The sequence below is a fragment of the Ictidomys tridecemlineatus genome, chromosome 3 (genome assembly GCF_052094955.1).
Source record: "Ictidomys tridecemlineatus isolate mIctTri1 chromosome 3, mIctTri1.hap1, whole genome shotgun sequence".
In the NCBI taxonomy this organism is placed as follows: domain Eukaryota; kingdom Metazoa; phylum Chordata; class Mammalia; order Rodentia; family Sciuridae; genus Ictidomys; species Ictidomys tridecemlineatus.
In genome coordinates, this window is record NC_135479.1 from 53,771,205 (window position 1) to 53,798,204 (window position 27,000).

Consider the following 27,000-nt stretch of genomic DNA (forward strand, 5'->3'; position numbering starts at 1 on the left):
CAAATTCATATTAATGCATAACTATACATTAATATGCAATAATATATCCATGATTGATATTAGTGTGTTACTACACACTGTTAACCTATTTGATATATTTATATTATTTACCTAGTATATTCATTATAAATATTAATATCATTGATATTAATAATGAATACATAATAATTACATTATATAATACTTAGATACTATCTGTTAAGTTAAAATTAATCACAATTAAAATTAAAAATTCAGTTTTTCACGTGATAGCGCACGTGCCTGGCAGCTGCCATATTGGACGATACAAACTGTACTTCCATCCTTACAGAAAGTCCCACTGGGCTGTTCTGTCTAAAGGTTGCTGAGTGGAGGCTGATGTGAGCCGGTGATCCTTGCATGCAATGGGGATGGTTTTCCCAGTGAGCCTCTGAGCAGGCCCATGGCCACAGTGTGTGTGTATATAATGTGGGTGTTGGACGCATTGTGGCTCCTGTGGTTACCCTCCAGAGCAGGGAAGGTTCTGGAAGTGTGTCTTGGGAATCAGTGTAAGACACCCAGAGGCCTTGCAGCTTCTGGGCAGGCTCTGAGCCACCCTCAACCTGTTCAGCCATGGTGAGTGCCTCCTACAGGGGAGGCTCCAGCAGGTCAGGGAGCAGGGCTTGTGAGGGACCCCAGGGCTAGGGAGAGGACACACCAGCTGGCACCTGCCAGGAAAGCCTTTATTCCCATGAGTCACCCCTTGGTTTCTTCCAGTTAACCCTCCTCGGGGACATTGAGCTTCTCCTTCACCCCACAGGCCACCACGGCGAAAAAGAACTCTGGGAAGAAGGTGCGGATGTAGACGGCGGCTTTGGGGATGGGGTTGGCCATGAACACCTCTTGCTTCTTCCGCCTCACGGTGCGCATCACCTCCTCCGCCACCTCCTCCGGATGCACGCCGTAGGCCAACTTCCTGAAAAAGACTGAAGGGCCCCAGGAGGAGCCGGGGTTTGTGGCCTGGTGGAGAAGCAAGCTGCCCGGAACCCTCTGCCTGCCCCAAACCCTCTGCCTGCCCCAAACCCTCTGCCTGCCCCAAACCCTCTGCCTGCCCCAAACCCTCTGCCTGCCCCAAACCCTCTGCCTGCCCCAAACCCTCTGCCTGCCCCAAACCCTCTGCCTGCCCCAAACCCTCTGCCTGCCCCAAATCTGGGGGAAAGTAGGCCATTCTTGCTTCCAGGTCGACTCTGCCATCCGTTGGCCTCTACCCCTGGGGACATACTAGCCCCCTGCTCTGCTTGACTCTGTTTCTTCATCTGTGAAGTGGGCCTAGTTCCTCCTTGATACCTTGACTAGGGCACTTTGAGCAGGAGAAGGGAGGTGCACAGAAGAGTTGAGGAAATAAGAAGGAGCTGGATAAATTAAGGCCTGCCCTTTGTCATTGTGAGGCTGTGTTTGTCTAGGGCCTCCTGGGACTACTTGCTTGGATCTCCAGCTTGGTCCATACTGGTTCTTCAGTGTAGATGTCGAGTTTAGAATATTCTAGAATAAGGATTATGTGCATTATAGGGCACTCACGGTGGACTGGTGAGATGGATGCTTTAGGCGCCTCAATAGTCTCTATGAGGTAGGTATTATTATCCCTCATTCTGTAAAGGGGAAACTGAGGCACAGAGTCATTAAAGGACTTGCCAGTGTTTAACAGTCTGATCTGTAACACAGGCAAGCTTCCAGTGCAGGTGGTCTGGCTGGAAAGTCTTGGCTCCACTCTATGCTGCCACTTTGGAAAGGGGAACAGGACAGGTTTTTTTTTTTTTTTTTTTTTGGTACCAGGAATTGAACTCAAGGGCACTTAACCACTGAGCCATATCTCCAGCTCCCCCCCTTTTGTATTTTATTTAGAGATAGGATCTCACTGAGTTGCTTAGTGCCCTGCTTTTGCTGAGGCTGGCTTTGATCTCATGATCCTTCTGCCTCAGCCTCCTGAGCCACTGGGATTACAGGCAGGTGCCACCACACCCGGCTAGCAGAACAATTCCTAAAGCCCAAATTCTGGTTATTAGTCATGCAAAACAGGCAGGCTGAGGAACAGGTTGAGTGACTAGGGTCTGTCTGGCCATGGTCTGTTGGTTGCAGGTCAGGATTTTCTTTGCCTGGTGCCCTGTCCTAGAGGTTTGTGACATGAATCCTGCTGTTAGCTATTTGCCCAGGCTCTACCACCCCCAGACTCATGCTTTAGGAACACCCCCTTGGACCTATTGAAACCACAGCAAGACCTCCCCTCCCCAATCCCTCCAGCTTCCAGACCCCCTCCAACATCTCACATTTCAAAATGGAGGATTCCCAGTTTCCTTGCTCTGGATAAACGTGGTATGACCGGATGAAAGTGGGGCTCACAGTACTGACCACAACATCATATTCCTCCACTTCGGCTCTGAGACAGTCAAAGAAGCCTAGGGCCGCATGTTTGGAGGCCGAATCTGGAAGAAAAACAAGCCAGAAGTGGGGAAGGGCCCTAATCCTGTTTCCTGGTGGGTACACTGGAGGCCAGAGCGCCAACATACACATTCCTGCAAACTCAGAGCTGGAAGTGGCCTTAAAGAGTCCAAGCTTTGCTTTATAAATGAGGACAAAGCTCTCTTGAAGAGGTAGAAAGAGGCAGGGCTGGGATTGAATCCAGTTTAGCTATCTGCCTGCTGTGTGCCGTTGGCCAATTTACCTGAGACTAAGTTTTCTTTCTTTAAAAATGATGATGAAATCTCTCTTGACAAGTTATTATGAAGATCAAATGAGCAAACATAAAATGCCCAGCATGGATATGACTTCCCATTCCTTCCCAGGACTGCTGATCCCCAAGGGACTTATCCAAAGTTTGGGCCAGCTGGTGACTGTGGTAATCCCAGAGGTCAGGTCTCCCTCTTACTTCCAGCATCACCTCCCCACACCTTGGAGAAACTGTCCATATCATCTATATCATCCATAGCATCTAGCTCCAAATTCAGTTCAAACCATGAAGGCCATGGATTGGGTAAAGAATTATTCTAGAAATTCCAAATGGTGGATACTCCCCAAATGATGGGAAATTAGAGTTACCTCTTGAGTACGTGGGCCCCATCTGCAGGCAGAGGAAGGCAGTAGGTGGATGTATTATGGTCTCTCTCCCATGCTCAGATACCTACAACCAGATCCCTTACTCCTTCCTGTGTTCTCCAGCCTGAGGGGCCAGGCTGTTCTGGGAAAGCCATTCAACCCCCTCACTGTTCAGGGCTTGGAGTGCAGGGCTGGGGCTCCGGTTCCTCACCCATAAAATGAGGCTCACCAAGAAAGAGTTGCCTTAAGCATTGAACATGTGTGAGCTGCGTCACACAGAGCCTGGCTCGTGGAAACCCTTGGTAAGTGGTTCATTTTTGCATGACTACTTTTAAATTTCCAGAAGGTTCAAAATTAAAAAACGTGAGCTTTGAGTACAGAGAAGCAGCCCCGGAGTTGAGGTGAGTGAGAGAGTGCAGTCTGTGCTGCAAGTGCTCTCACTCCCTTAGCTACTGCCAGCTGTTGCCAGGTTGTTCAGAAGCTGAAATCCTGACATTTATTGAAATGTTCCAACATTTGCATAACTAAATATTAAATAACAAAAAGAAATTGCCACTGTGCTGGCTGAACCAAGCCCAGATGGGCACCTGCCTGTGCTTGCACCCCTTCCCCCCAGGTTGCCCTCCCTGGTGTGTACAGTGAACCTGCACCCATCATTTCATGTGAGTCTCTGCACTTGTTTGAGACTCTCTGTCTCATTATTTTAAGACATTTGGCCCTCCGTATCCATGGGTTTCCCAGCTGTGGATCAAAAATATTCAGGAAAAAAATTGCGTCTGTACTGAATATGTACAGACTCTTTTTTGGTCACTAGTCCATAAGCAATAAGCAATACCATCTAGTAACTATTTACATAGAACGAACTTACTCTTTGGTATTGTAAGTAATCTAGAGATGATTTAAAGTACATGAGGCTGTATGTAGGTTGTATGCCACTTCTATATGATTTTTAAGGGACTTGAGCATCCATGGATTTTGGCATCTCTGGGGGCGGGGCTTTTGGAACTAATCCTCTTAGTAACTAATATTCTTAGTAACAAGGGATAACTGTGTATGGATTGAAGAGGGGCAGAGGAACTATTATGCCCAATTTGTGAATTATGGAAGAATGAGAAGCCAAGAGATTGTGTGAGTGAATGGCACCAGATTGCACAGGTAAAGATGGGCCAGTATGGACTTAATAAATCCATTTCTTTTGTTCAAGATACCCAGTCTGTGGTATTTGGTTATAGCAGCCCTAGCAACTCATGCAGGGGACCTGCACAATTTTCTTTTCTTCTTTCCTCTCTCCCTTTGTGCTTTAGATGCACAATGAGCTCCTATTTTGCACATGGTACTGTGGGCCACTAAAGACAAAGAAATGGCATGTTCCCTGCCCTCCCAGAGCTTACCTTACCAGAGGTGGGAATGTCTCTGGAATTTTCCCAACAGATCTCATGAACATCTACTTGGAAATCTCTCTTTTCCTTGGACATCTTAACTTTAGGGCTGCCCCTCCCCTATAATTCTGCCATTTTTCTTCCTCAGAATGTCTGCATCTCTAACCCATTTTGTGATGTGCACCCGACCTTCTTTTCTGTCCTTTAGGGGTATCCTCATGGAGGAAAGGGCTTTGTGCTGGGACTTTGCATCCAAGTAGGAACATGACCTTCGTCTGTCTTTGTTGTGTTCAGCCAGCACATGTCCTGCCCATCTGTGAAGCTGAGCTTCAGGAGGAGAGGAACCCTATTTCTTATATCCCATCATCTCCCCTAGGGATCTGCATGCTGTAGATACTTGAAGAAAAAAAAAAGGAAATGAATGGATAAAAGAAAACTTCGTAGACACCATCTCATCTCTGATGAGATATTCTTTGTTCCCTGGAATCAGTCATATGCCTGGTCTTAGACATAACAGTGCTTGTGTTACCACATAAGAAGTACAACATGAGGCACGCCATTTTTGTCTTAGCAACTTACAAGCTGTGCGGAATGGGATCCCAAACTTCCCTTGGATATTATTCACTAACACAATTTGACCTGTCCTCCGGGAGATCATGTTGGGAAGCAGGACTGGAAAACACAATGAGTCAGAATTAGAAATCTGAGTGGGGTCAGGCAGTCTCTTTCCCCCACCCCCTCCATCACACATGACACCACTACCTCAGTGGCAGTTAGACTCCAGCAGGACAGGGATGGAATGGACCCCCCCACAATCATCCATCTAGTGTTTTCAAAGAGAGGGCCAGCTCAGCTCGTTTTTGGCTGGATGGTTTTAAATGACCAACCAATATGCATTAATTAAGTGACACCAACTTATTAATAATAGGAAAGACCTTTTCTTTTTTAATTCTTCTATTGTCTCATGAAAAAAAAATCCCTTGTTGGTTCTGATATGTCTTTAGTGCCTGTTTTGCAAATGCTAACAAATCTTTTAGCAAAGAGAAAGACTGAACATCCTCCAGGCTGCATTGGAAGGACTTACTTCATGTAGTTTTCAGTGTGCCTTCTATTCATTAGAGTGAAGAGGGGTTTATGTGTGTGTTGGTATGATAAATATGTCTTCCTAATGTGGATCTGACTTTAAAATGAGGAAAAGAGGAGAAAGATATTAAGTAAATGAATGGTACAGGTGAATGGGGCTGGGGCCCCAAATGAGACATGGTGCTTGAAGACTCAACTTTTAGGATAGTCAATTGAATTTAGCCCCTTTGTGTTAGGGATGAGCAGAGGCTAGTGACCAGGCACAGGTCCCTTAGCATGTGAGAGGCCCAACCAGGAGGAGAAACCAGTTCTTTCTGTTCCCACTGCACTTTTTGTTCCTAATTTTCCTGCCATACAGCAGTCCCCATAGAGGATTGATGGAATGACACACCACTGTTGGTGTGTCCTCAGGGGCTGGGCTGGAGGAAATGGTCATCTCTGGGGTACCTTGCTAGAAGCTCTGGAGAGTCCTCTTTCTGCCTCAACTGCTTCTTTTCCCTTCTCTGTCTTAGAATCCCATTACAGGAGGCTCTCAGCCTGGGAGCTGGCTCTCAGGAAGGTGACTCTGAGGTCGTGCCTTCTCCACCCCTGCACAGCACCTTGCTCCCTAAGTGGGAAGGCATTCTTTGGGTTTATCCTCTCCCTTGAGCTGCTGATTTGATAAACATTTCTTCCTTTCTTTCTTTGGGGTATTGTTGTTTGTTTTATTTGCAGTTTTTTCATGATGTTAAAATTTCAGAAATGGTTGCTTTTAGATTGAGGACCCTCCCTCCCTCCCTCCCTCCCTCCCTCCCTCCTTCCTTCCTTCCTTCCTTCCTTCCTTCCTTCCTTCCTTCATTCCTGGCTTCAACTTGTGCTTCTAGCTCATGGTGATCTCCATCCCTAACTTCCTGGGCTTCACACCTGCTTTGGAGCTCAGTGGTGAGCCTCCAGCTCACCCACAAAGGAGCCTCCAGCTCACCCACACAGGAGCCTCTAGCTCACCCACACAGGAGCCTCCAGCTCACCCTTTAAGGGAGGCATCATCTTTTTGCCTTTTCTGTTTCTATGAAGGGTCGAAAGAATACCGGGTCATTGGGGGATGAACCCTTTCTCTAATTCATTTCTGGAGACAGAACTTTGACCAAGTGTCCTGGTTAGAAGCAGCTCAACTAACAGGATGGTGTAGCAAAATACAGGCAAAAGATGAAGACAGGGGTGCAGAGGTGTTGAATCTTAGGGGAGCCATGGGTGTGAGTATAGGGAGAGGGGTAAGGAGCAGAACTCGGGTGAGGAGAAGGGTTTCATAAGAGGGAGGTTGGAATATACCAGAAAGACACTTCCAGGAGCCCTTTTCTGACACCAACGTATACTAAAAACTAAATTTTAAAAATGTTGTTAAGTGTGTGAGTTTTCTGTTATGGGTTGGGGAATTCTGTCCAGAATCTCATAATTGCCTGGCTACCAAACAGAGCCCTCCCTCGCATCCTGTGGCCCCGAAACCCACAGGGAAACTCACGAGACCTTTGGTCAGGGTGATGGGCCCAAAGTAATTGGCATCCATGATCTTTTTGTCGAGCTCCAGAGAAATCTTATCAACAGGTCCCTTCACCTTCACACTGGCATTGTTGATGAGAATGTCCACGCAGCCATAGCAATCCAGGACTTCCTTTGCCACATCCTGGACACAGCTGATGTCTGCGAGATCCAACAGGACCAGCTTCGGGGTGAATGTCTGCTGAACCAATGAGAGATGGGTGGGATCAGGGCCCCCAATCTAAGAGCAACCATTTTTGAAATTTAAACATCATGGAATAATAGCTGCAAATAAAACAAACAACAATACCCTTAACAAAGAAAAAAGCCAAAAGAAGAAGAAGTTGAAATGACTCTGGGATGAACGAGAAGGATGAAGAATTCATTCTGGGGACCAAGGCAACAACAACTCCAAATTTTTTAAAAAAACTATTTTTTAAATTTATTTTTTAGTTTTAAGTGAACACAACATCTTTATTTTATTTTTAGGTGGTGCTGAGGATCGGACCCAGTGCCCCATGCATGCTAGGGGAGAGCACTCTACCACTGAGCTACCACCCCAGCCCCAACAACTCCAAATCTTAAAATGCAATAGGAGGTCTGAAGTTTTGGCCAAGGTTCCAAAACTGATAAATCCAAATACTCATATACTCAATTCTCGTCTTTGACAGTGGTCCTTTTTGAAGCCCTAGCAGGGTTCCAAGGTGACATCATTACTTTTAACATTTCTTTTTTTAAAAATATTTTTTAGTTGCCAATGGATTTTTAACTTTATTTATATGTGGTGCTGAGGATTGAACCCAGGGCCTCACCATGTTAGGCAAGCGCTCTACCACTGAGCCACAACCCCAGCCCCTACTTTTAATATTTCTGAACTCCTTTTTGGAAAGTACTTTCCAAACTGGCTTACAAGATTTAGAAAATCCATCACAGTACTCTGGAGCTACATTTGGTTCGGACCTAAATCATATACTCAACATAGTATCTTGGGAACACCCACTATGTGCCAGGTACCGTGTTTAGCTCTAGACACTTGCAGTCATTAAGACTCTTATTAGCCCAGGGGTGAAGGGTAGTTGGGAAAATTGGTGGCACTGTGTGGTTGATACAATCCTGGTGTAGGACAGACACTAGTTCTGAGATACGGCTTTCAAGAGAAAAGACCACTGTGTGGTCACAGTTGTGTGCGAAATCTCCTAGACTCTTCTCCAAGTTCTTTATGGAGACATGCAATGTGCACTAGCATAGCTCTGAGAGGTCCTGCAATCAAGAAAGCAGAGGATCCTGGTTTAACTCAACATTGCCCACACAACTGTCTGCAGAACCTTGTTATCTAGTAAAATCCCAAGAAACACTTTGGAGAATTCCATGTTGCCCTATTTGATCCATCTCCTCAAATACCTGATTTAGCTGGGGCTGGGGCTGTAGCTAATTGGTAGAGCACTTGCCTTGCAGGTGTGAGACCCTGGGTTTGATCCTCAGCAACACATAAAAATAAATAAGTAAATAAATAAGGATATTATACCCATCTACAACTTAAAAAAATTAAGAAATACCAGATTTAGCTCTAAATTACTTTTGGTTGTATGTATGTATGTATATATTTTACTTTTGGCTGTTGACAAGTGTCAAATCTAACCTCAAGGGTACAGATTAAAAAACAACCCAAGAATCTCAAGGAGAGCCTCAAGTGCAAGTTCTTAAACAATGCTCCCCAAATGCTGGGAAAATTGAAGCTGCACTGAGATAAATATTCACTTCCTGGGTGACATCTTGGGGGGGGGACTTCATGTCCCTGATTTCATTGAAGGGATGTCATTTGAGAATTTATTATCCTTGTTTGTTTTAAAACCAGCCCTGTCTATAATCAGCGCAGACCTGGGACATTCCTTGTATTCTAGATTCTTTTGGGGTGTAATTTACAGACTCCGGATGAGAGTCAGGCTAAATTTTTGGCATGGTGAGTAATCAAAGCAAGTCACCCCTTATGTCTATGTCAAGATCAAGGGGACCATTGCCTCCCATTTGCCCAAAGCAATCACCAATTTATTCCACTTGGCCCAAGATCCCTACCTCAATAATCACTGGAGGCTACAATAATCTCTGGAATTCTAGGAACGGTTGGGTCACCTAGAAGCGACCTGAGCCAATTGCTGAAGACCTTACCTTTCTGGGGTCAGCCACACTGGTCAAAGCATCATATAGGTTTTCTAGTCTCTCCCAGTTCTTTCCACACAGCACTAGTCTCGCCCCACCTGTATGGAACACCCGGGCACACTCTATGGAGAAAAAAGAAGTAGGATAGTTATAAGGAATTCAAGCAGTCAAAGAATTCAAAAGGGCTGGGGATGTAGCTCAGCTGGTAGAGTGCTTGCCTCAAATGCACAAGGCTCTGGGTTCGATTCCTAGCATCACACACACAAAAAAATTCAAAAGTCTTAGCACCATGAGGATATTTCATTCAGATCTTTCTCTAGGCTAAAATTTCTTTTCTTTTCCTTCTCCTTATTTTATTTATTTATTTATTTATTTTCTTGGGGGTGCATGTATCGGAGATTGAATCCTTATCCCTGCACATGCTAAGCACATGCTCTACCACTGAGCTACACCCTAGATTTTTGTTTTTAGGCCTTTTGAACCTCAGCTTAGTTGCTTCCTGTGAAGAGAAACTTACAGTAGGTGAGTTTGCTGGATAATTCTAATGACTGAAAATTCTTCCATTGAACACAAATATGGCCCTGTCCACCCACCTAGCCTTTATTTAGGATCACACTCCTACAGAGAATCTGAAAGATACCTAAAATCTTGAGAACAGCCACTATGCTTGTCCAGATCCAACACCCCCCATTCTCTACATTTTCTCTGTGGAGAGATACCTCAGCCAGGGCTCTTTTTGTAAAAACATGAATCTGCTTTCTGTCTAATTAATTTTATTCTAGACTAATTCCCGATTGACCCAACATAGCACTCTTTCAACTGGGCTACAATTGTAGACACACAGTATTCTTATGTATCAGAATCCTGATACTTAAAAGTAACAGTGGTTCACTTTATTTTGACAATTGGATCGTTCTAGGAACTGTTGAAAAAGATTTGCATATATTTGCTCATTTAATTCTCATCAAAACCTTAGGAGGTGGTATCTCAGGTTGGATTCCCCAGATGTAGATGCGGAGACAGGGAATCATGTGGCCAGGATTTGAGGGAATACTGTAAAACCTATCTGGGAGTGAGGACGCGGAGCAGATGCTAGCCAGCACTGTGGTCTGCGGCAAAGTCTGGCCTTGGCTTGATCCAAGGAAGTTTCCAGAGTCTAAACCTATCCAGTACAGTCCTAGCTGAGGAAAGAGGACCAGCTTTTGCACACTTGGTGTCAGCCAGTTTCTGACTGTGGCTGTCCCCTCCAAGGCTGCAGAACTCCTGGGCAAGGTAAGGTTCACTGGCTGAGGATAAATCTCTGGGAAAGAAAGTATCTGTGAGCCATTAACAGCCAACACCTGGGGACAGGACGCACAGCACCTGAAGAATGAATGAACTGGCCAAGCACAGGGATGGGTGGGAGGCACCAGCAGCACCTCTTCCAGGATGGTATCCAGGATGGTATCCAGTATTGTCCCCAGGCTGCCCTGGCACACTGAAGGACGCCTGGCAAACTGGATGGAGCCAGATACCTGGATGCAGTGGCTCAAAGTGATTTTGTAATTGTGTGATTTTTTTTCTCCTACAAGGGCAGCAGGTTGATGCAGATAGAGAGGAGGACACCAGCTGGACCAGATACTTGGCTGAGGTTCTATATGTGGGCTTTGTAGGCAGGGGAAGTGGGGTATTGAAGGGAGAGCAGTTGGACCATGTTGTCTAAAGGTCTGAGAACAGGTGCATTAGTGTTGGGCTGTGGCTCAGTGGTAGGGTGCTGGCCTAGCAGGTGGAGCTCCCAGGGTTCCATCCACAGCCCGGAAAAACAAAACAAAACAAAACAAAAACAGGTACAATGGAGAGAGCTGGAAGGAGGGGAGCTGTGGTCAGTCTGCAGTCTGAGTTTCACACATCAAGAAGTGACTGCAGCCAGGTGTAGTGGTGCATGCCTGTGATCGAAGCAGCTTAAGAGGCTGAGGCAGGAGGATTGAGAGTTCAAACTCAGCCTCAGCAATGGCGAGGTGGTAAGCAACTCAGTGAGACTCTGTCTCTAAATAGAATATAAAATAGGGCTGGGGAGCTGGCTCAGTGGTCAAGCGCCCCTGTGTTCAATCCCTGGTACCAAAAATAAATAAATAATATGCGACTGCATTAATCATGTCATGTTGAATCATTAGCACTGCAGAAAATGTATAGCTTCTCCCAATGTGGAGGTTTTATTGAAAAACGGGATGTCCGTGATGATTGTGGATGGCAAAATTCAATAAAGATCAGTTCATCTCCATATTAATTTGATGCAGGAAATCAGGATCTTAACGTGTCCTGAGAAATGACAAAAAGACTCTGAATTTTATTTGAAATGCTTTGCACATTTGAATCTGAATAATAAATATGAAGAAAGCAAAGAATATCTTGAAAACATAGTTATTAAAATACAAAAGCCCAGAAATGAAAGCAGAGTGTTAGTAATGCAATGCAAGCATACATAAAAATACTGATGAAAATAGAGCCAGGCATTGATGAGAATTTAATATATATTTAATAGAGTTAGTGTTTTGAATTAGTGGGAAAAGAACATATTATTTAAAAAGTGGTATTTGGATATCTGTTTGGAGGGAAAACTAAACGCATTATACCAAAATATTCTAAACAGTTAAACATAAAAATAGAATCATAAAAGAACTAGAGGAAAGTAGAGATGGATATATATTCTTGAGTTGGGAAAGAGTTTTTTGAGCATGCACCGAAGAAACAAATCACAACAGAAATGATTTGTAGATTTTTTTTTTTTTTTTGTACTGAGGTTTGAACCCAGGGTTCTTAACCAATGAGCCAAATCTCCAGTCCTTTTTTGAATTTTATTTAGAAACAGGGTCTTGTTGAGTTGCTTAGGGCCTTGCTAAATTGCTGAGACTGTCTTTGAACTTGGGATCCTCCTGCCTCTCAAGCCACTGGGATTCCAGGCATGTACCACTGCACCTGGCTTGATTTATAGATTTTTACCCTTAAAAACCTTACATCAAAAAAGCATAAAAATAAATACACAAAAATAAAGATATTAAAAATATTTTTAAAAAGCATAAAAAAGAATAAACCAAGTAAAAGCATTTATAACCTATATATAAGTAAATAACTAATTAATTCACATACAAAGAACTCCTACAAATCAATAAGAAAAAAGATAAAGACTAATAAAGAAATGGATCAAGGAGATAAGGTAGCAATTCATTTAAAAAGGACCAAGAGTTAATGTACAGAAAGTAAGAGTTTATACCAACAATAAAGAGATGCACATTTAAACACAGCACACATTTTGATTGAACAGATAACCAAGAACAAAACTGATAATAGTTTTGACAAGATAAAAGGGGCTTTCCTCCCACTTTCAGTTTCGTGAAATATATATTGTTATAATCCTTAGGCAGAAAAACTTGACAGTATCTTTAAAAGCACTAATTCTAAGCATTTGTTCTAAGGACATAATTAAGAATATATACATGGACATAGTTATAAGATTGTTTATCTCAGGATCACTTATAATAGTAAAGAGTTGGAGGTAATTGCAAATGTCCAATATAAAAGGAGATTGGTAAGGTAAATTATAGTATGTGTAGACAGGATATTTTGAAAACCTGAAAACTGATTTTGCTGAAATGCATCTACTGACATACAAAGAAGTTCACAATAAACTAAGTTCCAAAGGAAAAAAAAAAAAGGAAAAGATTTAATATCAATGTGTCAAATATAATGCTATAACTTGACCAATGTCTTTGTGTGTATGTGTATTACAAGATAAATCATACATATCTATATGTAACAGGATATTAAGTTGGAAGTTTAACTAAAGCTCTGAGATGAAATAGATGAAAAATTCTAAAGTCAGGTGGCAGTCCAAGATGCAGATTTTCAAAGAAAATAACTGAAACCCTATTTTAGGAAATTCCATTCCCTTTAGCCAAAAACTGGATCATGAAAATGGATCAAAAAAGAGGATTGAGAGAGAGGGGTAGCTTGGGAGGGGGATCTCTCTGGAGAGTGAGTTTCTGCCCATGGACTAGGGTTGGAGATACATTTCTTTCCTGTCACCTCTATCCTAGAGAGAAGGTACCAGAGGGACCCGATGAACAACCTCCTAGGAGTTCCCTGCAACCAGAAACCAGCCTAATGTTTGAGTCACACCTGAGAAATGTAAATGGGCGAGAGCCAGGAGCAGAGGCAAAGAAAACTAGGGCTGCTCCTTGGGGAATGGTCTGAAGCACAGAAGAGCTCAGGGCCACAGTGGACCAGAGGTAGGCCATGCTTTGGTTGAGAGCTCTTTTGAAGTCGGCCCAAGAAGACCTCTTAGAAGGGAAGTAGAACTCCAAAAGGAAGCCTCTCCATGGAGTTGACAAACCACAAAACCAGGGGCCAAAGGGAGAATGTGGAGAAAAAGCGCATATGCCCCACTTCACGGAAGTGAGGAAGAATTGCTTCTTTGCAGCACTTGGGGCTGGAACCCAGGGCCTTGCACATAGTAGGCAAGCACTGTACCTCTGAGCTACAACTCCAGCCAGACTTAAGTTATAAGCACATGCAAGATCCATGCAGCTTGGAACTATCTTACAACATGTCAGTTGAGATAAGAGTGTCTTGTACTCTTCTCTCTCTCTCCTTCCTGCCCATCTGCCCCTAGGAGGGTCAGAAACAGCAGGCAGCTAGCCTAGTATTGAGAAACTGATGTAACTTCATTTTTGAAAACAGCTTCTACCTCAACGCCTGTCCAAAGGGAGCGGGCTTGACCCTGGTCATTGGAAAAAACCCACAGAGTACTCCTAGTCACATACCCACCCTGCTGAGTTGTTTGTCTGTAAATAATGGAGAGATCTGCGGCTCCAGATGTCCCTGACTCAGTTAGGCTAGGTGAGGACCCATAGCAACGCCCTAGCAACCACCGATCAGCATGAGACAGGGAAAATATCTGGGATGCCAGATGACAGCCCCGCCCCAGTAGTCTCGGTGGTTGATAACATGTTAGGAAACCATGTAGGTTAGCACATACATCCCTCATGGATTAAACCAATCAGTTAAAATGAATCCCCCTCTTTTTTTTATTGGTTGTTCACAACATTACAAAGCTCTTGACATATCATATTTCATACATTAGAATCAAGTGGGTTATGAACTCCCATTTTTACCCCAAATACAGATTGCAGAATCACATCAGTTACACATCCACAATTTTACATAATGCCATATTAGTAATTGTTGTATTCTGCTACCTTTCCTATCCTCTACTATCCCCCCTCCCCTCCCCTCCCATCTTCTCTCTCTACCCCATCTACTGTAATTCATTTCTCTCCTTATTTTTTCCCTTTCCCCTCACAACCTCTTATATGTAATTTTGTATAACAATGAGGGTCTTCCTCCATTTCCATGCAATTTCCCTTTTTTCTCCCTTTCCCTCCCACCTCATGTCTCTGTTTAATGTTAATTTGTTCTTCCTGCTCTTCCTTCCTGCTCTGTTCTTAGTTGCTCTCATTATATCAAAGAAGACATTTGGTATTTGTTTTTTTGGGGATTGGCTAGCTTCACTAAGCATAATCTGCTCTCGTGCCATCCATTTCCCTGCAAATTCCCTCTTGTACTAACCAATCACCCCTACCCAACTTGTACCCGCCAGTGAATGTGCTAATCAATGTTAGGAGTTGTTATTTGATTTTCATGTGGTGTGAAATGATTTGCTGTGTGATGTTGTGACACCTAGAGTATCCCCCCAAAACCTATAAAATCTCACTGAACAAAGGACCCAGGCTCACTCCTTGAGACCCTGAGTCCGAAACGGTTGTGAGTCCAGGCTCGAGTTTGCAATAAAGACTCTTGTGTGATTGCATTGGATTCAGCTCCTGGAGGTCTATGGAGGTCCCACAAATCTGGCATAACAGTACTTGCTCTAGCTGTGGGTGGGGAGCAGGATGGGGAAAGAAAGTTCAATTTTAAGGAAAATGGACATCTTGATTATACATTGGACTAGGCGTCCCAATTTTTGAATCAGTGCAATGCTTTGGGGCCTATGGTGACCAAAGGATTTTACATAATCTGTAGTAATCAGAAAGCCATGGGGATGTCTGATGTTTCTTTCTTTCTTCTTTCCCCTTAAACTGCAGAGGAAGGAGTTCCCCCTTTGAATAAATTTGAAAAAGGCTGACACAATTTGTTTGCATCTTGATGAGTCTCATTCATTCACAAATGATCATATTTAGGAGCATCCTAACTTAGGAAGGGGGAGGAAATAGGAGACACTTTCCCCAGTCAGTGGGGTTCTAGGTGTTGTTTGTTTGTTTTTTAACTTAATCATTTAAAAAAAATTTTTTTTTATGGCCTAGATGACAACAGAATTCATGAAGACATTGCATTTGGAGGGACATTTGGAGTTTTAGCTGTAATGCTGAGGGGCTATTTATATGTGTGAGCTTTTTGTTGCTGTGACCAAAATACCTGGGGAAAAAAAAAGCGCAACTTAGAAGAGGAGAGATTTATTTTGACTCACAGACCACAGTCGACAGACTCCTTTATAGAAACAGCAAGGGAGAGGGGGGCAGCAGAGGAATGCCACTCACTTAAGGCAGACGGGAAGTAGGGAGGGGCCAGGAATAGATACAGTCCCCAAGGCCAAGCTCCCAGGGACCTACTTCCTGGCTCCGCCTGCCTACAGTTACCACCCAGTAATTCATTCAGATTATTCATCCATCACATGGATTCATCAGCCTATGAGGTTACAGCGCTCACCATCTGATCATTGCATAAAATCCCCTACAATTTCCACTTCAGAACCTTGCTTCAGTGGGGAGGAGGCTGCCAACATTCGGCGAAGGGTCCATTTTCAGAATAGAGTATTTAGCCTTAATTGGGATGTAAGATCCAAATTGTAGCCATTTTCACCACCATCCTTCCCTTTTCCTGCCCCAACTTAAAAAAAATGAGCCAAACGCGTGCATGGTGACCTTGCTCCTCCTATCAGGGCGAAGGGCAGCACTGAGTTAAGGACCAGAGCAGGCAGACTGGCAGCCCGGGTGCCCTTGCTGGCCAGGTTCTGTAGCTCGCCCCCTGGCAGAAGTAAAGTTTGCCTGGCCCACCGGCTCAGAGCAGGTGTTTGACTTCTTGTAGCACCTCCGTCTTTCTAATGGGACGTTGTAGATTCAAACCGTTAGCATTATATAGCAGCCATGCTGGGTGTCAAGCAGCCACCCCAGTCACATGTTTACAGATCGAGACATGAGGTTCCTTGAGTTGATCTGAATTTCCTGGAGTCCCACAGCTTGTAAGTGGTGAGTCCAGGATGTAAAGCCAAGGAATGTAAAGTCGGATGTCCAAGTTGGAGGTCACTTGTTCTCCACTCTAGGATGCCTCTTGGCCAGTCCCACCATGGCTGGGCAGGGATACACTGTCCCCCACCCATTTTCTCCCTCCCTCTTAAGTTGGGTACTGGGGGAGGAGAGGACCTATGGCCAGGAGCCAGACTAAACCTGCAGCCCTGGCCTCCTTAGGAGAGGCACCTGATGTTCTACCACCTCTCTGCTGTCACCTTGCTTTCCCAGGTGGGTCCTAGAGGCTGTATAGCCCACTGAAAGCCCAGAGGCACCAGTGTCCCAAATAAATCATTTCTGCTGAGGCCAGGCTCCTGCTGTACCGAGTGTTATTTTTATTCTTTATCAGCTGGGCTCGGCATTTATCTGTGTGAAACACCAGGACACTGGCCAATTCACACAAAGAAATCTCAGATGCCATTGACTATAAGATGCTTCCTGGCTTCAGAGGACATAGAATGAGAAAAGACAGCTTTCTACAGATTGTAAGATGTCCTGAAAGATACCTGATCTCAGCTTTTTTTTTTTTTTCTTTGTTGGACCTGGGGATTGAGCCCAGGGGTGCTGTATTATTGAGCTCCATCCTCAGCCCTTTTTATTTTTATTTTTATTTTTTTAATTTTGAGACAGGCTCTCAAGTTCTCACTAAGTTCTCCAGGCTAGTCTTGAACTTTCGATCCTCCTGCCTCAGCCTCCCCAGGTGCTGGGATGACCAGCATGTTATCACTGCACCTAGTGTGATTTCAGCAATGTTTAAAGAGGGAAAATTGTGCATTTTAGAAGTGATAAAAAGCATGGGCAGGGGAGATATTTGGTTGGTACATTTCAAGTGGGTGAAGTATTTTGATTGTCACTCTTGCCACAGATATGCCAGGTGTAGGATGGCATGATGTCTGACTTGTCTGAATTGTGGGCAGTTGGGATGAGGGTTGGATGTCCTAACCTTGATCTGTTGGTTTGACTTTCTTAGTGTACCACCTGGTGCTTCCTGGGAGTTCTTTTGGGTTCCATGGTTCCAGGGTGTGCTGTGGGCTGCACAGAACCCACTTCATCCTCTCCCTGTCTCTCGCTTCCTCCTTTCCTAGGACTTGAGAAATGGAGCAGTTGAAACCTGGAATCACTGGCATTTGTTTAAGGCCAGGCATTTGTTTAAGGTCACACATGCCCCGCTTCTCGAGTTACTTCTAAATACTTGGACCTTATTTCTTTCTGCTTTGCATTTCTTTCCAGGGTGGGTCAATGAGATGCAGTAAGAAAGAATACTGACAGCAGTCAGGACAGAATAGGTCACATTCCACCCCTCCCATGCCATTTTGCTCCTGAGATGTATTTCCTAGGGTCCTAACCAAATGAGATTTTAAAAAACAATTAAAACAAATGCACCGCTCTCAGCAATAGGGAGACTAGTAGTGCCATCTAGTAAGCAAATGAGCAAGGACATAGAAGAGCTGAGCAACCTCCTCAAACACCAAGCTCTCAGGAACCTACATAACTATGGACCATATATCCAGGCCATAAAGCGTGCATCAACAATTCAAAAGAATTGAAATCACACAGAGCATATTCTTGGACCATATTGGAAACCAATAAAGCAAACATACAAGAACATGCTTATCTAAATGAGTGACCTCCCTGAACTCGTGGTCTCTGTTAGAGGCCATTCAGCACATAAACACATGCTGGGAATTTACTGGATGCCAAGTATGGAGTTAGGCGCTAGGGATACCAGGGTGAACAAAAGTCAGGCTCCACCATCAGGAAGCTTGGTCTAGGGGACCAACTCAGAGACAGTCAGGGCTCAGCTCAAGGAGTAAGCTAAAGATGGTGTGGGGAAACAGAGGATCCCGGGATCTAAGAGGGCAGTTCCTCAGGGGCTAACAGCAAGGGGCAATTGGCAGGAGGGCACTAGGGTGGAGGGGTGCGTTGGCAGGCGGGCCAGATTCTGGACAGACATCTTCTATTTGGAGAACAATATTTCCCAAAGTCTTTGACTTTGAACTGGCTCCAATTTTTCAGGGTAAAACTGTCACCTGATGTCTCATCTGATAGGCAAATGTGTGCTCTGTTGGAGTTTGTGTCCTGCTCCCTTCTGAGTTCTCATTCTAATGAGGCAGGATATCCCCTTTGGGAATTGCTTTGTGAATGGGCCATCTAGAGACCCAAGTCTGTGTGCCTCATGCTCTGTTCTATCCTGACGTTGCTGACCCAAGTGGATCACTCACTGAAATCTAATCCATTCTCAAACATGCAGATGGACTGCCATTGGGGTACCCACAAGGACAAGCAGAAGGCACTGAAGGAATTCTCAGAGAGGCGGTTACAAGTGTTCTCATGATGGTGGCACCATGGGAGGAAGTGCCCAACCCCCCAATAGAGACTCTCTGGAAGGAATTAATTCTCAGGACACAGGGGACCAACAGTCACTTGTTGAGTGACTGATAAATGCTTGGCTCAGTGGGTTCCATGCTTGATTAACAAAAACAACAGCAGAAATCACCCCTAACCCATAAAACAGATGGGGTTGTGCTATCCTTTTCAGAATGACAGAGTCAGAATCTTGCAAAACCAAAGGACATTCAGAACCCCTCAGGTCACAGATGCCACCAGCAGAAGAGCCCCTGGGACTATCTAATTCAGGAGTTGCAAATGTAAATGCCTTCAAGACTGGGTAGTGAGGTGGTTGAAAGAATCAGGCCAAGAATGATACAATAGGGAGTGGTGGGGAGTGCGGGACAGGGAAATGGGTCTGCTCTGCCTAAATTTGTACATCAGCATCATTATTATAAATAATGAGAGGCTCCCATGATAGCCTCAGGTGCCCTTCAAAGTGCTACCCTTGTGTGAATTCATTGATTCCTCACAAAGACAGTATGGGGTAGAGACTGCTAGCTCCGTTGCTTCACATGAGAATTTGAAGGCAGAGAAGTGAAGTTGTGATGGTAAAACCAGACCTGGTTGTGAAATGAAATTATAAAAAATGTTATGGTAAGAAATCAACGCTTGGGGAAGGCATTGGTTCCTTTCTCCAGAAAGTGGAGGTTTCTGGGCCGAGGCCAGAGATTTCTCCAAAGACTTCCTTGTAAGAGGAACCAGTTCTTCCCCTTATCACACTTAACTTCCGAAAACATGCTTCCCCGCTAGAAACCCCGTGCACAACTGTCCATCGGATAGACTGGAAAATCTATGACACTAGAGAGCCTAGAAAGATTGTGAGAAACTGTGGATCAGGGCTCAGAGTTTGGAGTTTTGTTTTCCTTTGGGCCCACCCACACAAAATAAAGTTTGGAGTTCTTCTCTCCAAGTGCTGCCTGCTGCATCTCGGCCAGTCTGTTTCCTGCAACAAAATGTCCAAGTGCTGGAACCAAGCATTAAACCCAGCACCCTTGTCTGGGTTCAAAATCCAGATGCAACCCCCGCTAAGGGCTTTGCCTTTCAAAATTTCTGGAAACTCCTTGAAAGCAATGTCAATAGCATCCATAGATCGGTTTTAGCCCTGTGCGATTGTAACCTGATGAGTTCCAATCCGCTCATTTATCAGGCAAGGAAATTGTGACCTCTCAGGGAGCAAAAAACTTGCTGGTTCCGTGAAAGATGCAAAGAGAAAACACAGAATTGACCCCTCCCCTCCTGGCAGGCTAGAGATGAGCACACCAGGGAGTGAAGCCCACTTACCTTTGCCCAGTCCTGAGATGGCATCCGTGATCACCACCACTTTGTTCTGCACTGCTGACTTTGACCACAGCCTGGACACCTCCTGATAAATGAAGAGGAGGCCGCTGATTCCCAGGAGTAGCAGGGGCAACATCAGCATGGCCATGACCCCCATCTTGTTCTGGGGGAAGACAGGGTCAGAGAAGGATTGGCTTTGCAGAGAAACTGATTGTGATGCCCAGGTCTGCAGGGGACAGTCACTCCAATCCCAGAGCCTCTTCTCCTGGAAACTCAGCTCTGTGCAAGCTCCCGGGAAGTGACCACCCGGTGAGCATGCTCAACCCCAAATGTCCAAGAAACAGGGAATTACTCACGGTGTCTCTGAAAGCAAGCTGGATCCAGGGCGCCTGCCCTCCCCAAAGGTTAATGACAAATTTAATTAAAATGGGTCTGCATGTTGGGAAGGAAATCCATGGGTGAAGGCCATTTGCTTGGGCCCTAATGGTTATTTATAGCTCTCATTTGCACTAAAGGGCTTTTCAGGGTAAATATAGTGTCTATTCTGATATTCAGGGACACATGCTGGCCGGCTCTGATTTCAGAGTGCTTGCCAGGACTGTTAGAGCTCTCCTGGGTTGGAGAGGTTTCCTCTGCAACTTGGGGGCTGAGCTTTAGGGATCTAGACCTGGGACTCTCTGCCCAAACAGCCTCAGCCACACTTCCCGTATCAGGGAGCTTCCAGTAGTTCAGACTGAGGTGGTAGCAGGACTATTTGTTATTCCCTTTCTGATTGGGAATGAAAACCACAAGAAAAAAAAATTATTAAATAGAACAAAGCCTGGTGCAGATGGAACCATTTGGAGGTGTGACACAAAATACCAGAAAGAACACTGTCTGGGGAGTATTTCGTAGCTCTCGGAGACTTGGTTTTCTCATTTGCAAAATGGGAATAATAGTCTTTTCTTGCAGGAATGTTGGGAAGACAAGATACTGCAAATTGGGCGTCTGGAATAGACTCCCCCACAGGAGATGACTCTTGTTATCTGTTATCATTAAAAATTCTAAGAATTTATCTCCCATGTTAAATATTTCAATTGCAGAAGGGGACTCAGTACAGTGAGCAATGGAGAAACGAGTTCTCACTTCAAGCTCTCAAGCCATGAAAACACGGAAGACAGTTGCAACAATGTTCTACTTCTGTGGTTGAAGGCTATGAGGTTGACCAGGAAGCAGAGTAAGCAGCAATGTTGTGCAGGAGTGGGGATGAGGGAAATGGCATTTTCCTCCTTAGGAATAACCAGGAAAATAAAGAAAAATCCCCACTGTCCAAAATGCATGTATTAGTTTTGCCTTTCTCTCTGTATTTTCTTTTTTAAAAAAACTTCATTTAAATAGATTTGCAAAGTTGTTACTCTTATGCTTAGCTCTACATTTGTGAGATACATCCATATTGTTGTGTGAAGTTGGAGATTATTCATTGTGTAAATATATCTCACATTTTTTATTTATTTTTCTGAGAGCAGGTATATGCAGAGGCCCTGGGGCAGCGTGTGCTTGGTATTCTCCAGGAGCAACAAAGAAGCCAGTGTGATGCAGCAGAGTGGCAAGGGTCAAGGTGAGTAATGGATGAGGTTAGAGAGGTAGTTGAGAGGCTTTATATCATGTAGGATATGGCTAGACCTTTGGCTTTTAGTCTAAAGGAGGTAGTAATCCCTGTAGGGTTCAGAGGATATAAGAGATTGGACTTTCATTTATTAGAAACAGATTGTAAGGGGACAAAGATGGAAGAAGAGAGACCAGTTGAGAACTTGCAAAAGTAACCAGGCAAGCAGGGATGGTGGCTTTGAGGTGATGGTGGCCAAGGTGGTGAGACCTGCGTTAATTCAGACATATTTTGAAGGTAAAGCAGATAGGATTTGCTGATGGACTGGAGAGAGGGGAGTAAATCAAGAGAGAAATTGAGGGTTACCAAGACTTTGACTTGAGCAACTAATATGATCAGAGTCCCCCTCTTTTTTTTTGAAATGGAGGAGGCTGCAGGAGGCAAAGATGTTGGTGGTGAATGGGCGAATTAGGGGTTCAGTTTGATGTATGTTACTTTTGAAGTCCCTGAAAAATCCCAGTGGAGGTGTCCATCCGAGACTTGATTCTACTGGTCCAGAGGAGGTCTGGGGAAAAGGTCTAGGCTAGTGATACACGTTGGAGAGCTAACACGTGTAGGTGGCATTTACAACCATGCACTCTGATGATGTCCTTTAGAGGGTGAGTATAGACAGGGACATGTTTGAGGGCCAAGCTCCTGGGAGCTCCACCGGTTAGAGTTTGGGGACTTGAAGAGGAATTAGGAAAAGAAGACTGCAGAGGAGTGGCCATATGGGGGCGGGGTGACTGTGGAGAGGAATGTTATAGGAGCAGGTGACACAGCCTTTTAAGGGAGATGTGTTAAATTAAGTAAGGTTATCTCCATATCGGGCATTTCTAAGAAACCAACAGAAAATTAACTCCAGACTATTTTTTTTTTTTTGTAACAGAGAGCTGGGTTGCAGCCAATCATACACAGCCAAACGTCAGCCAATTGCAGCAGCCAACGGATCAGACCACGCCCACAGAAGGCACCTGGATCAGACCACGCCCACATAAGGCACCCGGGAGGTGGTTGCCTGCAACCAGGGAAGGGATTTCTCGATTTGACTTCCAGGTTCACCTGTAAAAGCCTGCTGCTCACTCGGCTGGCCCAGCGCTCTGAATTCTGAGCCCTCCTCATTTATGAATTATTCTTTGCTTGAATCGACCTGTTCAGGTTAACTTGTTGAGGTTTTTTATTGGGGTTCCATGCTGCTGATGGGTTGAAAGAAGATACAGTCTGAGAAGTGGTGAGTGGACTCATGGACAGGAGCCTCCAGAGTGAAGGTTACTTTGTGTTTGCACCTCTCCTGAAGATCTACCATCAGTGGTTCTATAATGAGCCCGCCCTTCAAGGTGGTTTGTGATCCACCCACACTCCCTAGACTTTAGGCTTTGAAAGTAGTCTTCCACTAACCTTGATTTTGGGTGATGGATTCTGTAAGTCTGAAAGACGGTTGGAGCCACCAGCCTACGAGTTCTTCAGACAACAGTTGATGTTTTAGTTAGCTTTTTCATCACTGGGACCAAAACACCCAGTAAGAATAACTTAAGAGGAGGAAAAGTTCATGTTGAGCTCACAGTTTCAGAGGTCTCAGTCCATAGACTCTGATTCCATTGCTGTGGTCCTAAGATGGGGGCAGGGTCCAGTGGAAAGCAGCTCACCTCCTAGTGGGTCAGGAAGATGCACCCTTTCAGGGCACGCCCCTAATGATCCTAGGCCACACCTACCTGCCTACAGTTGCAAGCCCTTTAGTCCATTCAAACTAAGATGGACTGATTGGGTTACAGCTCTCCTAATCCCATCGTTGCACCTCTGAATATTCCTGTAGAAATGCAGGAACTTTGGGGGAACTCCTCACATCCAAACTGTGACAGTTGAATAATATTGGGCACCTTTAATTTTGCTTCCTGACCCTGGTGATGGGGAAGAAGAACTGGAGAGTGGTTTCCCTGGAGTGGGATTATATTTGGACTTGGACAAAGCTGCCAAAAGAATTTTACTTGCTGTGAGGGTTTGCTTCTCTTTCAACTTCCTTGCCGCAGGGGTCAACAAGGAATATCCCAAACAGAAGCACACATTTAAGTCTACTAAGAGATTTTTACAGCACCTATCTGTCTGCTTTATTGCCCTCCTGAGGGGAGAAGCTTGAAGCCATCTGAAATGATAGTGTTTTTGAGTTCAAGGATCAAGAACTGAAAGTAACTAGGGTGGATACATACAAGTTAGGGACCATTCTGGAAAACCTGGGACATCAGGCAGTCTGGATCAGAGCTGGTCTCAGCCTTTCTTCTCCTCTGCGTACTCTAGAGTGTCCTTGGTCCCAAGCAGAAGACACAGTCAGCTTCAAATTATAGATCTAGAAACTTTTTTCCCCCCACTTGGGTGGTGCTGGGGATTGAACCCAGGGCCTTGTGTATGTGAGGCAAGCACTCTACCAACTGAGCTATGTCCCCAGCCCTAGATCTAGAAACTTTAACACAATCCATTTCTGGACCAGAAAAAAATATCCCCTTATGCCTTCTCTAACTTTTATAACTCCTTTACTGCTCCTCGTAAAATGCCCAGGGGTCCTACCCTGATAGCCTTCCTTAGGAAGGGAAGAGGGAAGGAGAGCCTTGTTTCCCTGCTCTGTCCCTCAGGAAGGCAGTGTGCTGGGTATAGAGGGGATGGCCCTGAATTTCAATCAGTGTGGCCTCTGACTCATGTTTGGCCTCAGGCACATCTCCATTCAGCAATGGGAATACTAATACAGGTTGAGCATCCCTAATCTGAGATCTAAAATGCTCCAAAACCCCAAACCTTTTGAGTTTTGACACAACACCACAGGGAAAAAAAATTTCACACCAGGAAACTTTGTGTCATGCACAAAATTATTAAAAATATTTCATATAAAATGACCTTCAGGCCATGTGTATAAGGTGCATATGACACATAAATGGATTTTGTATTTAGATTTGGAACTCATCCCCAGGGTATCTCAAAATGTCTAAGCACATATTTTTAAAATCCCCAATCTGAAACACTCTGGCCTCCGGAAGTTCAGACAAGCGATGTTCATCCTGTGACCTTCCTCGTTGTCTCAGTGTATGGAATTAGAATGGTGACATGTCTACCACTTCTTGAAAGGGTCTGATCCATTGCTGGGCTGACGGCTTCTGTCTCCTTCTTCTGTCAGTTCTTTTCTAGTCCGTGTTGGTCCTCATCATCATCTAGGGCCCATTCCTGAGGACACCCGCCAGGCTTGGTTGGCAGAAGGATCGGTCAACAGTTTGAGGGGCTGCGCTTATCAATATAGAAACTCTCATCTTCTGCAGGTCTTTAGGGGTGTGGAAATGGTCATGGAGCTCAGAGGTGAAGGCTGCCAGGGCTAAATGAGGCAAGGTATGTGTGCATCCTTTCCAAACAGTCATGAGGTCAACCTCTTCTCCTTGCTCCTCTACCCGCTGTGCTGACATGTTCGAGGCTGACAAACAGGGGTGGTTGGCTTGGCATCTTTTTTTTTTTCCAACCAGCACCAGTACCTGTTCTGCTTCATGAAGCTGTTTCTACTCCTGATCTCCCTTTGGTGGGGTGGGTTTGCCCTATCCGTGGTGGCAGGGCTGGCGTAGAGCGGGGAACAAGGATGAGATGGGAGGGTAGGTTGTTGGACCAGCTGGGCATCTTACCAATTTAATTTTCTGAAATGTGATTCAGTCTTCATAAAGGAGGAAGTTCTGACACGTGCAAAAATATGAATGAAACTCAGGGGCATTGTGCCAAGTGAAACAAGCCTCTCAGACAAATACTGTATGGTTCCACTTATACGAGGTCCCTCGAGTGGTGAAATTCATAGGGACAGAAAGTAGCTCTCTATCTCTTCCAGATGCCCAAGATGCCAAGAGGAAAGAAGAAGGCCCAGGGGAAGAAGATGGCCCTGGCCCTTGTTGTCCTGAAGAAGCAGGAGGCCAAGAAGGTGGTAAGTCCTCTGGGAAAAGGTCTCAGACTTTCAGCATCACACACAGCACATCCAGCCCCAAAGGAAGCTCACTCACTTTGTCAAATGATCCTGTTACATCCAACTGCAGTAGTGACCTATAAGTGGCCTGGCAGTGCCTGCTGGGATTCACCTCTTCAGCCAGGCCTTGCACCATGTTTTAGTTTATGCTAAGGTTTGGACATGAGGGGGTCCCCCAAAAGCTCACATGTGAAACAATGCAGGAAGGTTGAGAGGTGAAATGACTGGATTAGGACAGTTTGAACCTCATCAGTGCATTCATCATCTGATAGGGATTAACTGCCTCACGGGGGGCGGGAGGGGGGCAGAACAATGGAGACAGCTATTTATAAACTGAGACCTTTGAAATCATGAGCCCTCAGATAAACTTTTCCCCCCTCTAAAATTGTTCTTGTCATGTCTTTTGGTCATGGCAACGAAAAAGCCGACTAACACGGGTTAGATCTGGAATGTCCCCCGCGAAACTCACGCATCAGGCAAAGCGGCAAGGTTCCGAGGTGAAAAGATGGGATGATGAGGGCTGTCACCTCATCAGTGGATTAATCCATTTGGTGGGTTAATAATTTGAATGGATTACTGATCAAGACCAGCAGGCAGGTGAGCCACTGATGGGGGAAGTAGGTCACTGGGAGTGTGGCCTTGGGGACTATATCTATCCCTGGCCACTTTCTGTTTCTCTCTCCTACACTACAACCTTCCACCATGATGATCTGATTCTCCTTGGGCATGACTAAGGACTGAGGCTCCTGAAACCCTCAAAATAGACATTTCCTCTTCTGAGTTGTTCTTGTGAGGTCTTTTGGTGACAGTGATAAAAAAGCTGATGAACACAGATCACCAATGTTGAGTTTTCTGTACACAGAAATTATCATTTACAAAGGGAAGAAAGTGGAATGGCGAATGTCAGGGGCTGGGGAAGGGGACAGAGGGGGTTAGTGATTAATGGGTGAAGAACTTCCATTAGGGAAGAAGAGAAGAGTCCTGCAGATGGACGGTGGTGAGGGTTGCACAGCAAGATGAACCTAGTCGATGCCACTGAACTGTACATTTCAAAGTGGTTAAGATGGCAAATTTTATGTTATGTGTAGTTAACCCCATAAAATATTTGGAACCAAGCAGTCTGACCTCCTTTGAAGAGATAAGCACAGTGTAAGGCCATATCATTCATATAGAATTTAAAGCCACACAAGACATTTTTAGATGTAGTTTACGGGTACATTTACAAAT

General features: G+C 44.8%; 1 protein-coding gene across 3 annotated transcripts; it reads right to left on the bottom strand.

Moving 5' to 3' along the window:
- Nucleotides 1-680: 680 nt before the first annotated feature.
- Dhrs7c (dehydrogenase/reductase 7C) lies at nt 681-20,663 on the bottom strand. 3 transcript variants are annotated; one of them, XM_013361736.4, is made up of 7 exons: nt 20,527-20,663; nt 20,174-20,333; nt 9,192-9,304; nt 7,014-7,224; nt 5,007-5,099; nt 2,283-2,438; nt 681-944 (listed from the first exon to the last, which is right to left on the bottom strand). In XM_013361736.4, exons 2-7 carry the CDS (start codon nt 20,325-20,327, stop codon nt 736-738), a joined length of 936 nt encoding a protein of 311 aa, XP_013217190.1. In that variant the 5' UTR covers nt 20,328-20,333; nt 20,527-20,663; the 3' UTR covers nt 681-735. The 3 variants fall into 3 exon arrangements, with proteins under 3 accessions (XP_013217190.1, XP_005332928.1, XP_077899004.1); XM_005332871.5 differs by having other exon boundaries at nt 7,014-7,227; XM_078042878.1 differs by lacking the exon at nt 20,527-20,663 and having other exon boundaries at nt 7,014-7,227; nt 20,174-20,516.
- Nucleotides 20,664-27,000: the final 6,337 nt, after the last annotated feature.

What these genes read in the sequence shown, in the direction of transcription:
- Dhrs7c (XM_005332871.5), bottom strand. Translation starts at nt 20,327, where the DNA reads ATGGGGGTCATGGCCATGCTGATGTTGCCCCTGCTACTCCTGGGAATC. An exon ending in GTGTGGCTGACCCCAGAAAG is followed by an intron (nt 7,228 to 9,191) that starts GTAAGGTCTTCA and finishes TCATTGGTTCAG; the next exon opens with CAGACATTCACCCCGAAGCT. An exon ending in GCCCATCACCCTGACCAAAG is followed by an intron (nt 5,100 to 7,013) that starts GTCTCGTGAGTT and finishes TGTGTTTTCCAG; the next exon opens with TCCTGCTTCCCAACATGATC.